The sequence below is a fragment of the Eumetopias jubatus genome, unplaced genomic scaffold (genome assembly GCF_037043125.1).
Source record: "Eumetopias jubatus isolate StellerSeaLion01/CBP00866 unplaced genomic scaffold, mEumJub1_p1.0 scaffold_10, whole genome shotgun sequence".
Taxonomy (NCBI): domain Eukaryota; kingdom Metazoa; phylum Chordata; class Mammalia; order Carnivora; family Otariidae; genus Eumetopias; species Eumetopias jubatus.
Window position 1 is genome coordinate 58,168,513 of NW_028274816.1, and position 16,263 is coordinate 58,184,775.

Below are 16,263 nucleotides of genomic sequence, written 5' to 3' on the forward strand. Positions count from 1 at the left end.
GGAGCTGCCTCTGTCTTCAGTGGCTGCTCAGTCCCCAGTGGGCCGTGGCTGGTGGCCTGTCCTCCCTGGGCGGCGCTCCTCTGTCCCTCTGGATTCAACAGGCCGCACTCGGCTGGCAGCAAACACTGCCTGGGACCCCCCCCCCCCCCATCAAGTGTAGGCTGCAGTCTCTCACCAAACGCGGGATCCAGCTCTCATCCTCAGGGTCCCATCACTCGTGCTCCTTGGTTGGCTTTGCGGCTGGGCAGCCACAGGCCGGGAAGAGGCCCCCCCCATTCCTTTGGGGTCCTGCCCTTGCGGGGTTCCCCAGCTTCTATCGAGGGTGCCCACAGCCATGGTTACTACCCTCTGCCGGCGAGTGCGCAGCCCACGGAGTCCCAGGCCTTGAGGCCCTGCCTGGGGCCTGGCCAGGGGGCCTGTCCTCCCCTGGTAGACCACCCTTCTTCCCAGCACAGTGCTGCCCAAGCTTAAAAAAAAACAGAATTTATTGGGGGGGGTGGGGGGGGGGGTCGCTCAGCCCTCCGAGAACTGGCAGTACAACCGCTCGAGCGGAGGCTCCAGATTCAGCCGGAACGGGATTTCCAGGATCGCCGAGAATCCTTCCGCCAGAGTCGGGGCCTCGAACTGCTTCCTGGCGCCAGGGTGATGGGGGGGGCGGGCGGCGGAATGTGAAACCCGGCCCGGGGCTGCCCGGCGTCCTACCCCCCCCCCCCCCCCCCCCGGCAGTGCTGCTCACCTGTAGCCGTACATGACCACGTCGGACACCGGGGCGTGAGAGGAGCCTGTCATCTCCCGGAACTGCGGGGGGGCGGGGGTCAGGAGGGCGCGCCGGGAATTGGGGGGACGGAGGGGAGCGTGGCGGCAGGGGTACGGGCCAGCTCACCCGGTTGTTGTGGCGTGCCTGCTCCAGGGTGGCCGTGAAGAGGAAGCAGCGGCAGGGGACCCCCGCGTCCCGGGCACACTTAATGTACCTGTGGGGGCCAGGAAGGGGCCAGGCTGGGAAGGGGCCCTGAGCACCCCGCCCCGGGGGGGCCACGCCCTGGGACCCCGGTACCTGGCCCGGCTCGGAGGGTCTGGGTTGGTGTTGTCGATCACAACCCGTTTCCTTTGCTTTAGAGCGGTCTCGCACGTGGTCACACAGCGCTGCCACGAGCCCAGCGTGTCCTAGGGGACATGGGGGAGACCCTGAGGGGGGGGGCAGGCAAGGAAGGACCTGCCCCCAGCCTGGGGGGGGCGCGGCGGCTCACCCTGTTCACGTGGACGTAGCCCGCCGACACGAGGTGCTCCTGGAGGAAGGTGGACTTGCCAGCTGTGGGGGGGTGGGGGCAGGATCAGGGGCAGCCCGAGGACCCAGAGCCGGGCGGGGGCTTCTAGAGGCCCGGGGTCAGGGTGTCTCACCCCCAGGAAATCCCACGGCGACCACCACTTCAGGGTCGGAGCTCAAGAGGGAGCTGGACTCAGGGAGGTAGAGCGGCCCCGAGGGAGAGACAGTTCTCTGGGAGGGGCGGGCACAACGAGTGTGACCCCCTCCTCATCCCCCCGCGCCCCCCATTCCCGCCCCGAGGGCCTCACCGGGTCAAAGGTGGGGAGCACGAAGCTGGCGACGGGCCACTTCAGAAAGAACTCCTCTGGTGTGGCGAAGGGCAGGCCGAGGTTGAGCGCAAACTGGGTGGGGGTTGGAGGGACACATGTCAGACAAGGTGGGGACATGGCTCCCGACGAGGAGGGGACAGGGGCCTCACCAGACGGTCTGCACAAGAGAAGTCTTTCTTCTTCCGCCCAGGGGCCCAGTTGGCTGGGCGTCCAGCTGCGTCTGGAACGCAGAAGACACACCCCTCCTTTTCCACCAGTGACCTTGGGAACAGAAGCCGCTGGCCCTGGGAGACCCACATACTCTCCCCACCCCTGGGTCCTTACCTCCCACGAAGACACTGTCCCCGATGGAGATGGGCACACCCTCGTTGGCCTGGGGAGGGACAGGTGACAAGACCGCAGGCAATGAGGAACCCACTCCCGCATCTGTTTCCCCAGAACGCTAACGGGTGCCCCGGGCTGCTCGGCTCCATCTGTGCCCTGCGTTAGGCCTGACCTCTGGCCTTTCGTGCCCCAGCCCATCAGCACGTCCTGCTGGCTCTGCCGTCGGGCCCCTTCTCACCCCTCTTCACTGCCACCACCTGGATCCTGGACTGTTCGATCCTGGCTGCTGGCTGGGCTCCTGGCTTCTGCCCTCACCCATCTGTTCCCCAAGCGGCCACCAGAGGGTGCCAGTTCCTACTTCCGGAGATTCCTCTCCTCCCAACGCGCCTGAGCACCTTCTTTGCTCCCTCGCTGGGTAAAAGGGAAACCCTTCCCTGGCCCACTAGGCCTCACTGTCTGACACCTGCCAGCTCTCTGACCTCACGCCCCACCCTCATCCCAACCTCCACTCTGGTCCAGCCACCAAGGCCTCTTCATGGTCCCGGAACACACTAGTCACAGCCCTGCCTCAGGACCTTTACACTTCTGCTACTGCCACCTAAACCACTCTTCCCAGCTACCCACATGGCTCCCTCCCTCACCAGCTTCAGATCTCCCAGGGCAACTGGGAAAGGCCTTACCTGACCACTGTAGGTAAACCCTGCCTTCCCTTGCTTCATCCCTCCCACTATTTTACACCCCGGTCTGCGCGCCTATTGCCTGCGCCCTCACAGGTATGTGAGCGCCCCAGCAGGTCTGTCTTGTACACTAACCTTCAGTTCAAGAAGCTGTCGAGCTTCAGAACAAATGCACACACAAAAGAACGCACGAACGACTGATTTGTCACTCAACCACTCTGACCCCCAGGGTTGAAGAGCGCCGCCCTCGCGAACCAACAGAATGGGACAGGTGGAAACAGGAGGCAAGGACCAGGGGAGGAGATGGGAGGGAGCGAAAGGAGGCCAAATACCAGAGACCTGCAGGGGGGAAGCTGGGCCGCGTGAGGGAAGAGGGGAGCCATGGGGAGACCGCCACTCACCTGCTCCCGCAGATGGTCCCACATGCCGATCACCGGCTTCCGGTACAAGCCGGCGTGCGTGGCCACCAGCACCTGTGGGCGGAAGTTAGACACCATCCTGGGCTCCTTCCTGGAATCCTTCAAGGGCACGTGGGTCCCAGGGATGCTACCCCAACCCTCACCAACCCAAAGAGAGCTCCCGGGGTCCCCGCTCCTCCCCCTCCCCGACTCTTCTGCCTTCTCCCTGGGTCTCTGTTCCCTCCTCTCTGTCCCTCACTCTATCTCCATCTCTGTCTCTGTCTGGGTCCCTGTCCCCCCACCTCCACAGCCCTCAGACTCCCTTGTAGCCACACCTGAAAGGGGAGCCCCAGCTTCTCCACCACAGCCTCCACCTTGGCCTTGAACTCCTCTGCCGGCAGCTTCCCGCGCCCAATGGCCATCTGGTTGGTGAAGATCACCAGCTGGGGAGCACATGGATGTCACCTGGTGCCTCCCTCCCCAGGGCCCCAGCCTGCCCTGCAGCCTGGTGACCACGCACAGAAGCACACACACCTTGTAGCCCTCAGCATCCAGTTCCCGGAGCTTACGCGGAATCTCAAGGTACAAGATCCTAGGGCAGGTGGGAAAGTGGCAAGGTGACCTGGGGGCCCCAGAGGGGCCCCCCACTCACCCCCTTCTTCTGCCTCTTCTCACCTCCAGTCGCTGGGGCCAGTGGGAAAGACCTTCCCAGAGCGTGTGGTGATGAGGGTCCCATCCAGATCAAAGCCGGCCACCTGACGTCAGCAAGAAAAGAGGAACAGCAACCCCATTACGCCTCCAATCCCTGGACTCACAGGCTGCATCACCCCTGCAAGGTAGAGACGTTACCACTCGCCTGTCACCCAAGGGGAAACTGAGTCACAGAGAGCCCACACATCTTATGTAAGGGCAAGGCATGGCAAGGATGGGTCCCCGCTGGGGCGCCTGGGTGGCTCAGTCATTAAGCGTCTGCCTTCGGCTCAGGTCATGATCCCGGGGTCCTGGGATCGAGCCCCGCATCGGGCTCCCTGCCCAGCGGGGAGTCTGCTTCTCCCTCTCCCACTCCCCCTGCTTATATTCCCTCTCTCGCTGTGTCTCTCTCTGTCAAATAAATGAATAAAGTCTTAAAAAAAAAAAAAAAAAAGATGGGTCCCCGCCACCTGAGTGCAAAGCCTGAAAGCTTCACTGTACCGTCTCCTATTCCTCCTAAGCCCCTGGGTCTGGCAGTTTTAAAATGAGGTTCATATCCTACTCACGCACCTCCCCTGGCCTTCACCTCAGAAGGCTAACCGTGAAAATAAACACAGGAGTGAAGTTGTTTGGGTGCTAACTGCATGTTGGGGAGTGTGCCACATGCTCTTCACGGGTTCATCATTTTACTGGTGAGACCAGTGGGGCTTGGAGCCGGTGGAGTGATGGCATGGGAGCCCGGGTCTCCGGAGCCCTACTCCAATGGTGGTGGTCACTGCTGTGGTTTCGGTGGGTCAGGCAGGGGCTGACATACATCGATTCCCCCAAGGCTTACAACACTCCCTGAATTTGTCATCAGGTCCACTTCTCAAAAACGTGGAGGCTAAGAGAGATTGAAGGACCTGCGTGGGGGGTCCCCAGTCTGTGTGGCTCCCTCGGCTTGGCCCTCACCTTGCTGCGGGGCTTCACCCCAGGAGCAGTAAACACTAGCAGCTTCTCGAACTTCTCCCAGCCGGGGGATGACTTCCGCATCCGCTTTTTCTGCGGCTCAACATCCTCTGCCACGTCTGGAGCCACCGGAGGGGTGCCGGGCGGAGTGTCTTGCTGGGATTCAGGCGTGCAGACCTCTTCCCAGCGCAGCGTTAGTGGGTGGAGGCCGTTGACCAAATACAGTGTGTCCCCCACCCTCAGAGAACCTTCTGACCCAGGAGTCAGCTCCTGGGTCCCAGCAGTTGAGGGGTTAATTCCCAGCTGCAAAGGGAGAGGGAGGATTTGTGACTGGCTGCGTCCCCCACCCATAACCTCCTCTAATTAAAGACCTTCTGGAAGGACTTCCCTTCCCCACCTGCCAATCAGACCTGTAAGCCCCGCCTCTTCACTGTGTACCACCAATCAGGGATGTGGAAAAGTTACAGGTGTCCAGTCTCATCCAATTTTAAATGTGGATGGATACCCGTTGAAGCGGCAGTCCGGCGGCTCTTCTCTACTGGCCACACCCTCTTCCCTCCAAACCAGGTTTTTCCAATGGGCCTGGCTGGTCCCTGCTGGGTTGCCATTCCTCCCCAACGCCACCCCCAGGCCTTGCTGAGGAACTGGTACCTGTTTCACTGCCACGGTCTTGGTCCCGGGATCTGCGACCAGCTCCACTGAAGGTTGAGAGGGTGGAGTCAGAATGTGCATCCTTGTGCGACTGCCTTCCCCCATACTGGGGTGCATGGCCAGCTTCAGGCCACATGATGGGGACAATACAACCCATTCGGGAGGGGAAAGCAGTTTATTCCTAAATGGGACCGGATGTCTCCTTTACAGGCAGTAGTCACATAAGGGGCCTCGGGGTCGCCTGGGACGCAGGCCCTCGCCTAGGGGCAGGGCGGGCATTTTTCCGTATAGAACTGGCTTCTCCTTGATGACGCGTGTGGCTAGGGGCAGGTCCTCGGCTTCGCCCGTTACCACCCAGCCCTGCTTAGCAGCAGGTATTTTTCACCATAGGATCGGCTCTCGCCTTGGCAAGGGTCGTTACCTGACTCAAACCTCCACGGTGGCCTGACAACTCGTCTCGCGATTGGCTCCCTCCCCTCCCCACTGAGGGATCTTGGCTAGTTCCAGATGGGGCACAGCATTTCTCTTCCTATGCTCCCCAGCGGGCACCTACCAACTTCAGGACTAGCTACACCACGCAATCCCGCCCGGTGGCCGAGCAGCTCCCTTACTGGACTGGCTGTCCACCTTTCCCCAAGACCGAGTTCCCGCTCCCGCAGCGGGCCACACCCCCTACTGCTCCGGCCCCGCCCACCTTGGTTTCTGGAGCACTTCCGGTCCGTAACCTGGGTCAAGGGTCCCCGGCCCAGGACAAGGACTTGCCCGTCCGAGGGCAGGAAGATGGGGGGCGCGCCCCCAGGGGGACTCTCCAGCCACAGGCGGCCCTGGGCCTCCACCTCGGCCATCCCTGGCACCAGCCTAAGGGGAAGTAGGTAAACACGTTTGGGTGCCAGGTCGTCCTCAAATTGCCACAGGAAGTCCCGCCTCCTCTTCCCCCCTCCACCCCGACCAGGAATTTCCCTTCTTCCGCTGAAGGCTCCGGAAATCCCACCCTCTCGCCGGCCACCGGCTCGCGCCGTTTCCCAGGCGACGACGCCCCGCTCAGTCCCGCCGCGAGCCCGGACCCCAAAGTTCCAGGGCAAAGGCCAAGAACCTCACGCGCACCCCCGACTCGGCCCCACGCTCACCGTGCCTGACCGTGGCTCACTTGCCACTTGCGACCAGGGAACTCCCGCCGAGGCTCTCTGCCCGCAACTCCGCCGGCTGCTATCTCTGTTCCTCGGCGGACGGAAATGACTCGCCCTGCGGAAGGGGGCAGGGCCTTGGCTCCTCCCACGACAGAAGCCCCGCCCCCTCTCAGACCTGGGCTCCTTCGGTCCCTCCGCTGCTCTGACCTTCATCTCTCCTGCAGCAATGGGAGCCTCCGACCAGTAGCGGGGCGGGGGGGGGGTCCTCTGTTGACAGATTTTCCTCGTTCCGCCAACAACTCTAAACAAATTCATTCCCTTAGTTACAGAGGGAGAAACTTCTTTTCCATTTGATGATCGTCAGTCCAAGAAATCTCCACCCCCGACAGCAACCCTGACCCTCAATACTGCAATTTTCACTTTTAAAGAGGGTATAATCGTTTCCACTTCATGGGGTTCCTAGGATGATTAAAGGAGTTAGTAGATGTAAATAATTTTATAAAAGTATTTGGCTGGGGAGGGGGCGCCTGGGTCGCTCATTCGTTAAGCGTCTGCCTTTGGCTCAGGATCCAGCCCTGCATCGAGCTCCCCGCTCCCTGGGAAGCCTGCTTCTCCCACTCCCCCCTGCTTGTGTTCCCTCTCTCGCTGTGTCGCTCTGTCAAATAAAATCTTAAAAAATAAAAAAGTATTTGGCTGGTAGCTCTCCCTGTAAGTCTTGTCTATTGCTAGCATTCCTCCGGTGGTGGTCTGATTGGAGAGAAAGATTCCAGGTTTACTTGACCCAACCCAGACTTCGCACCAGGTGCCATTTGTTCTCCAACCCTCAGCTGTCTTATATTAAGCAGAAAACTCCCGGCCTCAGCTGGACGTTCCTGGCTTTGCCGGGGACTATGTGGGCTCAGAGCACTGATTCCTTAAAGACCATTCACATTCCACCTCATCCCCCAGAAGACGGGATCAATGGTCACACAGGACTGGAATACACCCCTTCGTACCCCATGAATCTCTTATCTATAAAATGGGGACAAAAATTCCAACTCCCAGCTTTGCACTGAAAAATCAATGAGATGCTGCTCATTCAGCTTCAGAAGTGTTGAATGAACACACTTTATATTCATTTGTCAGAGATAAAACTCTTTAATCTCAGACCACCCCTCCCAACTCCCGATCCCCACCCACGACTCTCTCCCCCACACAAGGGCCGGAGAGCGAGGGCCCCTGCCCCCCACCTTGGGTGGACGAGGGCCCTTTAAGGCACCTGTGGGGGTGAGGGGAGAGGGGCGGGAGCTGGTGCCGTCCTGGCTGCAAGGACGGACTACGATTGGCAGGCTGTTGTGGGATGGAACCAATGAGAGGGTGTCAAGACGCAGGGACAGGATTGGGCCGTCCCTGGGAGGGGGCAGAGGGGCACGTAGTAAGGACTTGGTCAAAAACGATTCCAGTCCCTGTAGTGTAAAGAACGTAAATTTAAGGCCGCAGGCCAATCCTGGGCACAGGAGGAAGGTTTGGCCACGCCCTCAGGAGGCTGGAGCCAATCAGCCGGGACAACCCAGGAAGGATGGGACGGCGACTCCCGGGCTATTGGTCAAGCCCTTTGGGTTCAAGCCAATCAAATGAAAGGAGTTGCCCATTCTCTAGGCCGAACTGGCTTGCCACCACCCAATCCTGTGTCCTGGCTGTTCTCTTTCAACCAATGCCGCGCGAGGAAAGCCCTTGTCGCTAGGCAAAAAAACGATAGTTGACCCCCCCCGTGAGGGCTTTAAACTAGCCACGCCCCGATTTGGGAGCGAGCCAATCTCTTAATCGAAAGAACCTGTCTCCGGGCAAAGAAAGCGGCGACAGACCCAATCGGGAAACGAGATAGGTCCCGCTCCTCAGCGCGTGAGGGGGGTCGTGGGCTGGAAGGACGGCGGGGATTGGCAGGGAAGGGGCAATCCTGGGACCCCGGGGACCTGAGAGGCCGGTCCCGGGTCTGACTCGGATTGGCCCGCCCCGGGGGGCGGGGCAGGGGTGTAGTGTGGGGCGGGGCGGACGCTGGGCCAGGAAGCGCTATCCCTGGGCCTCAGTATTTCCGCTTCAGCTTCTGGAAGTCGCTGGTGTTGAGCCGTGGCCGCGGCAGGTCCCCGAAGACCTGGGTGTCCTCGGCCTCCCGCAGCACCAGCGCGCGCATGCTCGCCGCGATGCGGTCCAGGTCCGGCGAAGAGGGCTGCGGGACCGGGGCGGGGTCAGCACCCGATGCGGCCCCGCCTCCTCCCCCTCCCCACCCCCTCCCCAGCACTTTTTGCCTACAGCCAGGAAGGCCCCTCCCCCTGATTTGCTCCGTGCAGGATCCTTCTACCCAACTCAAACACCACCTCCTCCATGAAGCCTTCCTGCCCCCTCCTCCCCTTCTTGGCCTGACTCTATGTGCAAGAACAGCTGTCTGTCCCACTGCCCTTCCAGTTCCTTCTTACACAGCGGAAGTGCTGCTTCTCTGCTGACCATCAAGGCTGTGTGCACCCAGAGGGTGTCATGTCTAAGGATTTGGGCTGGGCTTGGCACTGAGTCATGTAACAATCAGGCCTCTGCCACCGACTAGCTGTCAACAAGCATTTCATCTCCCGAGGCTTCGGTCTCCCCTTTCAAACGCGGGGCTGATGACAGAGTCCAAGACAATCAGCACAGTGATTGCTCAAGGACTGGGAACTACCATGTTGCCGGCGCTGCAGGGAAAGGATCCCTTTTCACGTTGGCCTCCAGTCCCAGCAACTAGTGCGATCTCCCTTATGGCCTGACACCTTGAGCTGGGCCTGGCTTCCAGCAGAATGGGAGAGGCTCCGCCCTTTCAGAGACCAGCCCAGCACCCCCACCACTTGGGCCTCAAACGTTGTTAACTGGGTTTCCCCCAGGGGCAACGCAAACAGCAGCCACGGATGCTGCCAACATGTAAATGAGGCCACTGAGAGGCACCATAGGGAGGGGGACCGCGGGACCCCAGGGCCTCTTCCCTTACAATCTGTAACTCCTTTCCAAAAGGAGGCTGGGTTCCAATCCCTGCTCTGCCCCTTCCAAGCTGAGGTCTCAGGGAAGTCACAGATACTCCCTGTGCCTCAGGGAAGCTCAGTGCTGGGCGATGAAGAGCCACCCAGGGCAGCCCAGGAAGGCCACACGTAGGACTGTGTGGGAGAAACGGAGGAGGTGGGGGAGGGGCAAATTCCAGGAGGAGCCCGGAACATGCAGGGTGGGGACAGAAGGTGATCTAACCCCTCTGAGCCTCAGTTTCCCCTTCTGGAGGGGATACTAAAATACCTGTGCCTTGCTTGGAGCAGGTATTCTATAAATGAAGCTGTTCCTAAAAACCCAGAAGACACTTTCTCTGTAAGGCACTGGGGTACATTATAAGGCTGCAGGAGTTAAACCTTTAGGGCTCTGGCCCAAAAACCTGCCTCATGAGTTGGAGAGCAAGATCAATCCTAGGAAATGTGGCTTCCATGCCTGAGGGCTTCCTGGAGGAAGTGGCTCTGAGTCCCTCCCTCCACCCTCCTCTCCTGCTCCGCTTTGCTCCTCACCGGCCCATTCTCCTCATCCGATGACCGTGCTTCTGATCTCTTCTCCTTGAAGGCCCAGACGGGCACGGACACGGGCAGGGACTTGGCATACTGCTGTGTGGGCAGGGCTGAGGCTGGGGGCACTGAGTAGGCTGGGGGGCCAGCAGGGGTCTCCTCGCTCAGGCTGCCATCTGGGAGAGAGCGTGGACTTTAGCCTCTGTCCTTGCCTTTATCCCAGCATCCCCCAGGGGTGGGGACAGCCTGGGACACTTACCGTCTGTGCTCTCAGGGTCCGACTCACAGAACGGGGGCAGGTCCTGGAGTGTGGCATCCTCGTCCATCACAAAGAGCCCTGTGGATGGTGTTAGTGGCCTGGGCCAGCTGGGTCCCTGCTGCTCTTCATGTGCTCTGGATTCCAGCCACCCCCACCGCCTCCCCACTCCCTGCATCGGCCAGGCCCTTGCAAGCCAGAGGCTTCTGGAATTATTCCCTCTGCCTCAAACACCCTTCCCCTAGTTATCTGCCTGGTTATCGGCACAAACAAATCCAGTTTTTGTCTGTTATACCCCCAGGTGAAAGCAACTGGCTGGATGAACATGAAATCTGCAAGATCTGTTTGGGATGAAAGACTCAAAATACAGACTGAGCGAATATGAGGAGATTATGATCCGTTTGACAAATGGGGACCAGGAGGCACAGAGAAGTTAAATCACTTGCCCAAAGTTTCCCAGTTAATAACCATGTCACCAGGATTTGAACCCGGGCCACCTGGCTCCAGCGTCTGTGCCCTGAACCCTATGCGGGTTTTCTCCAGTGAAGAAGCAAGCATTAGTAGCATCAACAAATGAGTAAGTCCTACTTATTGAGCCTGCCCTGCAAACTCCTAATCACTCTTCAAAGCCCTAATGTTATAGTCCAGTCTCTTTGAAGCATCCAACCTCTGGATTCCCCTCCAAAACAGCCAGCTGCTTTCCCCCCTGGCTTCCTTAGGCTGTTGCCTGCATCCCTGATTCCTCTGTAACTCCTATCTTTGTTCTCACAAGCATGAGGTGCCCCAGATTTGGAAACAACTCCCATTCTGCTCAAGCTCCCAGCTCAGGTCTCAACCCCATGGTCTCCACAGGGCACTGCCTCCTGTCAGGACTACCAATTTCTTGGGCAGACTGGGAGTCTCTCAGGGAAAGGGCCTGAGGGGGGCACTTGGGTGGCTCAGTAGCTTAAGCGTCTGCCTTCGACTCAGGTTGTTATCCTGGGGTGTTGGGATCGAGCCCCACTTTGGGCTCCCTGCTCAGAAGGGAGCCTGCTTCTCCCTCTCCTGCTCCCTCTGCCTGTCACTCCCCCTGCTTGTGCTCTCTTTCTCTAGCTATCTCTCTCTGTGTGTCAAATAAATAAATAAGACCTTAAAAAAAAAAAAAAGGGCCCGAGGGGCATCTGGGTGGCTCAGTTGGTTAAGCGTCTGTCTTCGACTCAGTTCATGATCCCAGGATCCTGGGATCGAGCCCCGCATCGGGCTCCCTTTACAACAGCAGGCAGCCTGCTTCTCCCTCTCCTGCTCCCCCTACTTGTGCTCTGTCAAATAAATAAATAAATTCTTTAAAAAAAAAAGGGCCTGAGTTGCTCTGTGTCTGTGTCTGGCACCTCCCAGCGCAGAGCTGGCCCCCGGTTAACATGTAAGGATACAGGCTCAGGGAGGGGCCGTGACCTGTTCAAAGTCACACAGCAAGGCACAGGCAAGCCAGCCTGCCCCCACGTTCTTTGAGATTGCGGCTGCCACAGAACACCAGGGCTCAGAGACGGGCAAGTCCCACCCCTCCAGGAAAACCGACCTTGGAGACAAACTGCCAAGCCAAGGGCCTCCCCAGGCCCTGCCTCTCTCACCTCCATTATCGCTGACACCCAGCCGCTCCCCAGAAGTCTCAGTCTCTGTTGGCTCGTCCTCCTCTTCCTCGTCCTCCTCCCTGGGCAGGGTAGGCCGGGGTGGGCTCCGCGCAGGGCTGGGTGGCTGTGGTGCTGGTGGGGGCACGGGGGGCCGGGCGGCGGCAGCAGCCCTGTGGGCCAGGGCGATGTCGTGGAGGCAGCGGCGGGCAGCCTCGGCCAGGGCCCCACGGCCGTGGGCTGCATAGGCACAGGGGCCCGGGCGGGGTGGTGGGGGCGGCGCGGCGGTGAGCAGCACCAGCTCCGTGCCTGTCCGGGCCCGGAAGCGCTCAGCGGCCCCCACCACCGCCTCCCACAGCTCCTCGGGGCGCCCCGACGCCATCCACGCCCTGCAGGGCAGAGCAGGACAGAGAGCTGAGGCCCAGCTGACTGACCGCATGGGCTACACCTGGCCCCCAGGCGTCCACCTGCCCCTAGACGCCACTCCCATCCCTCCCGGCCACCTTGTCCCAGCTGAGCTCAGCCCCTTCCCCCAAATTCCTCCGCATCCGGACCTCTTGGCCCCATCCCCAACCCTCCGGCCCCATCCTTCCTGCTCCGCCCTGTCCCGACAGCCCCAGTCCCTCCTCTTGGCCTGGCCTTGTCCAATATGGGAACCACCAGCCACATGTGACTAAGGAGCACGTGAGATGTGGCGGGTCCAAGGTGAGAGGTGCCGTGAGTATGAAATCTGCCCTGGTGTGTGAAGACTTATTACAAAGAAGCTGAATGTCAAAGGTCTCCCTGGCAGTCTATTGACTACGCGTCGAAGAGATGACATTTCAGGTACAATGGCTAAATAAAATATATGGCGGAAATAAATTTCATCTGTTTTCCTTTTACTTTTTTAATGTGGCTTCTAGGAGATTTGAAGTGATTTGCATGGCCAGCATTCTTTTTCTGCTGGACCATCATTCCTGCCTCTTCCTGAACGTCTTAGCCTCCAGTTTGGGCAGTGCGCGGCCCCTTGGGGATCCTTCTACACTGCACCTGCCCCTGCCCCTGCCCCTCCCTAGTATCCCCAGCACAAGGTCATGGCCGCTCAGCCTCAAAGTCTTCCAAACTTCTGAGGCCTGAGGCCTTCAGTCAAGATCACATGTCATCTAGTTACTTGTCAATCTTTCTCTCACCCTAGTGTGGAAGGAGCTTTTCCCTCACCCCAGATCGGGTCAGTCCCCCCTCTTTGGGCTCCAACAATGTCTGAGAATCCCCCCATTCTAGCACAGGGCTCTCTGGGGAGGACTGTCTGGATCCATCTCCTTGAGCCCCCAGGATGGATCAGATGCCTTCCCTAGACCCACAATGCCCTGGGCTACCTCCATTATAGCTCACTGTCCCTTGAGCTTATGACAATTGTACTTCCGTCTGCCTCCTCCATCAAACTGTGAGCTCCCCAAGGTCAGGGATCTGTGCCCCAGGATAGGTTGGCCCTAAGCAGACAATCTGCTGGATGCATCTCCTTATGAGATGAAAAGAGCGAAGGGTTGGGGCGCCTGGCTGGCTCAATTGGAAGAGCATGCAACTCTTGATCTAAGGGTTGTGAGTTCGAGCCCCACATTGGGTGTAGAGATTACTTAAATAAACAAACAAACAAACTTAAAAAAGAGAGAGAAAAGAGCAAGGGGCAAGGGGGCTGGCTTCCTGCCATCTCAAACCTGCTGTGTGACCTTGGACCACTCACTGGCCCTCTCTGTGCCTCATTTTTCTTCTTCCTGTAAACCAGAGTGGTTGAGCCAGGGCTGCTGGGAAGCCGAGGAGCCTCCTCAGGGAGGTGGGGGGCACTCCATCACTGGAGAAATTCAAGCAAGGTTCTAGTCCAGCCAGGATCATGTGTAGCTTGATTTCAAATCGCCGGCCGTTTTCAACTCATAATCACATGAGCCAGTGTTTGCTGAGCACCGACTCCGTGAAGGGAGCCCACACCTGTCATTTCGCTTCCTACCTGACCCACTAAGGTGGGAGCTATTACCTCACAAATGAGACAAGCAAGGCTCATGGAGTACAAAGCCCATGCTGGAAGCCACACGCAGCAAGAGCACAACCATTCCTGACAGATCCCATAGCAAATTCACACTGCACTTCCCATAGGCCAGGCAAGGGATGCAAGCGGGTCATCACCATTCTCATCCCAACCTCTCCCCAACCCTATGAGGGAGGGACTGTTATTACCCCACTTCACAGTTGCAAACTGAGGGCCAGGGAGATTCCGTATTTTGATTAGGGTCATAGGGCTGGAGAGGAGAGCCTGTTCTTAATCCCAAATGCCATCTTGCCTTCCTTATCAGGAAAGGTTTATGTCCAGATGGGGAAAGTGAGACTCAGAGAGCCTCAGGTACTGGTCAGAAGGCCCAGAAGTTAAATGGGTCAGAGCAAGGCTGACTCTGCTGTCTGCCTGACTCCAAAATCCAACAGAACTGAGAGGCGCTCAGAGTCTCCCCTAGCTGATGGAGGAAACCAAGGCTCAGGGCAGGGAAATGACTGGCCCAAGGTCACACAGCCTGGCAGTGGTAGGCCTGGGGCTCTCACATCCCTCGGACATCAGGATTAAACTCTCTGGCCTAGATCTTAGAGTAGTTACAGGACTGAAAAGAGTGAAATGGGGTTGAGTGGCTGTGAGGGTCCCTCCACTGTACGAAGGAGGCCTGGGCAAACAGGAGAAAGGCAACTCACACCTCTCTGCTAAGGCCTGGGGGCTCTCAAAAGTAGAGTGGCCAAGACCAGGGGAGACTCCACCCTTTCAGCTGCTGGAGGAAGTCCTGTATCCCCTAAGGAGCTCAGAAATGAATGGAGGGTTCCCCAGCCCCCCAAACTGAGGATCTTAGCATTAGGGAGAGGTGAGACTTGTCCCCCAGAGGAGAGGGAGGGGAGAGCTAAGGTAATTGGCCCCTTAGGATGAGATGAGGAGGTGAACTGAAGAAAATCACTCTAGGAAGAGATGAGGAAAGAGGCAAAGTCCGCCAAGGAATGAGGGATGCTAGTGAAGCCCCCTTCCAACCACCTGTCAAACTAGCAGTGCCCCTCCCCCCGCCCCAAAGTGGGAGAAACTCGAGGATGCCCCTCCACCCCCCACGCGGCGTAGCCAGGGTAAAGATGAACGTCTGGGCGTTTCCTCGACCTCTCAGAGACCTCCTTCCCACCTCGCCCGGGGGTCCAGGGAAGACCCACTTCTCTAGGAAGAAAACAGGAAATCCCGCCCAGGTGGGGGTCAGAACCGGAAGTCCCGCCTTTGGACGGGTGAGGGGTGCCCCGAGTCCCCCCGAGCAACCCCCAGACCCCGTGGACATGGTCCACGACCAAGGCAAGGATCCTAGTGGGTCTGGAGACCGGAGGATAAAGCTGTCTAGGTTTTGCCTTGGGTCAGACACGACGGTTCCCGCGGGCGACCCCTTTCCAGCGCTCAGCGTAGGGTCGCTGGAAGATCTCTGCCCTCTGATCTACGCAGGCCATACCCCTCCCGCGAGCGGCTCGCCCTCCCAGCGCCCCTCTCCTCCGGACGGCCAAATGCTCCCCACACCGCGGTTCACAACGCCGCCTCCACTCACGTGCCCGTAGCCAGCATGGCCGGCCCGGCGCCGTCACCGCCCTCAAAAGACATGGCGGCGCCTTGCGTCACTTCCGCGTGGTTGGCCCTCCTCGGTTCTGCACACTCCGCCTCCCTTATCGGGGCCGCCCGAGACCAAAATGGCCACGGGAACATCACCGGATCACAGTGTGGCAATGGTGACGGCAGGGTGCCCGTAAGAAAGATGGTAAAAGAAAGGCTTCAGCTTGCTCGGAAACAAGCCAGAACCACTTCGATTTGTTCCCAAGAAATACGGCCGTCGGAACGTGCACTCTCAGGACCACAGTAAACTTAAGGCCAGCGACCTGACGCCCCTCACCCATCGTCGACCTTTTCCACAGAAGTGGAGGAAAGCAGTGCCCATTAACGACATGGCAAACAGCGGGCATCACTTGCCCAAAATGTATATGGACTCTCCCTCCAGCCTATCCCCCTTCAGCCCCAAGGGTGGGAAAGATCCAATATGGCAACTTTTTTGCTTCGGTTTGCCAGGTTTCAATATGGCGGCCCAGACAGGCGCCTCCCGACGGTGACGCAGGGATTCGACTGGGTCCGCTCCGTTCCCGGGGATACTGACGGCTTCATCCCGTTAACCAAAGTCCCTCAGCACCTCTTGTGACGTACACCTTCTCTCACCTTCTTTCCCTTTACCCGTTTCTTTTCCAGGACCTTGCTGTCGCGCCCCTCAGAGAGATGGGACTGCCCCGCATTAACATGGCCGCAGCTGACAGGCTTTGGCAGTGCCCTCGAGCAAAATGGCATCTCCTTGGCTTCGATGCCAGTATAAAATATGGAGAAAAAAGTAGGCGTTTCGGCGAGAGCTCGGGCGAATGGGGGGGCCCTTGGACCCTC

General features: G+C 59.0%; 2 protein-coding genes across 6 annotated transcripts; both read right to left on the minus strand.

Moving 5' to 3' along the window:
- Positions 1–467: 467 nt before the first annotated feature.
- Positions 468–6,501, minus strand: PNKP (polynucleotide kinase 3'-phosphatase). Of its 2 annotated transcripts, XM_088027733.1 has the most exons (17): positions 6,409–6,501; positions 5,976–6,139; positions 5,282–5,328; positions 4,634–4,933; positions 3,668–3,747; positions 3,527–3,584; positions 3,328–3,435; positions 2,996–3,067; positions 1,918–1,966; positions 1,743–1,813; positions 1,573–1,665; positions 1,399–1,495; positions 1,248–1,309; positions 1,055–1,164; positions 884–971; positions 737–798; positions 468–631 (listed from the first exon to the last, which is right to left on the minus strand). In XM_088027733.1, the coding sequence occupies exons 2-17, from the start codon at positions 6,124–6,126 to the stop codon at positions 514–516; spliced, it is 1,566 nt and encodes a 521-aa protein (XP_087883859.1). In that variant the 5' UTR covers positions 6,127–6,139; positions 6,409–6,501; the 3' UTR covers positions 468–513. The 2 variants fall into 2 exon arrangements, with proteins under 2 accessions (XP_087883859.1, XP_087883858.1); XM_088027732.1 differs by having other exon boundaries at positions 1,573–1,838.
- A 1,036-nt stretch (positions 6,502–7,537) lies between these two features.
- AKT1S1 (AKT1 substrate 1) lies at positions 7,538–16,148 on the minus strand. Of its 4 annotated transcripts, none has more exons than XM_028091619.2 (5): positions 16,048–16,148; positions 11,814–12,199; positions 10,210–10,287; positions 9,957–10,126; positions 7,538–8,614 (listed from the first exon to the last, which is right to left on the minus strand). In XM_028091619.2, the coding sequence occupies exons 2-5, from the start codon at positions 12,190–12,192 to the stop codon at positions 8,471–8,473; spliced, it is 771 nt and encodes a 256-aa protein (XP_027947420.1). In that variant the 5' UTR covers positions 12,193–12,199; positions 16,048–16,148; the 3' UTR covers positions 7,538–8,470. The 4 variants fall into 4 exon arrangements, with proteins under 4 accessions (XP_027947420.1, XP_087883864.1, XP_087883863.1 ...); XM_088027738.1 differs by lacking the exon at positions 16,048–16,148 and adding an exon at positions 15,392–15,603; XM_088027737.1 differs by lacking the exon at positions 16,048–16,148 and adding an exon at positions 15,299–15,392.
- Between the last annotated feature and the right edge of the window lie 115 nt (positions 16,149–16,263).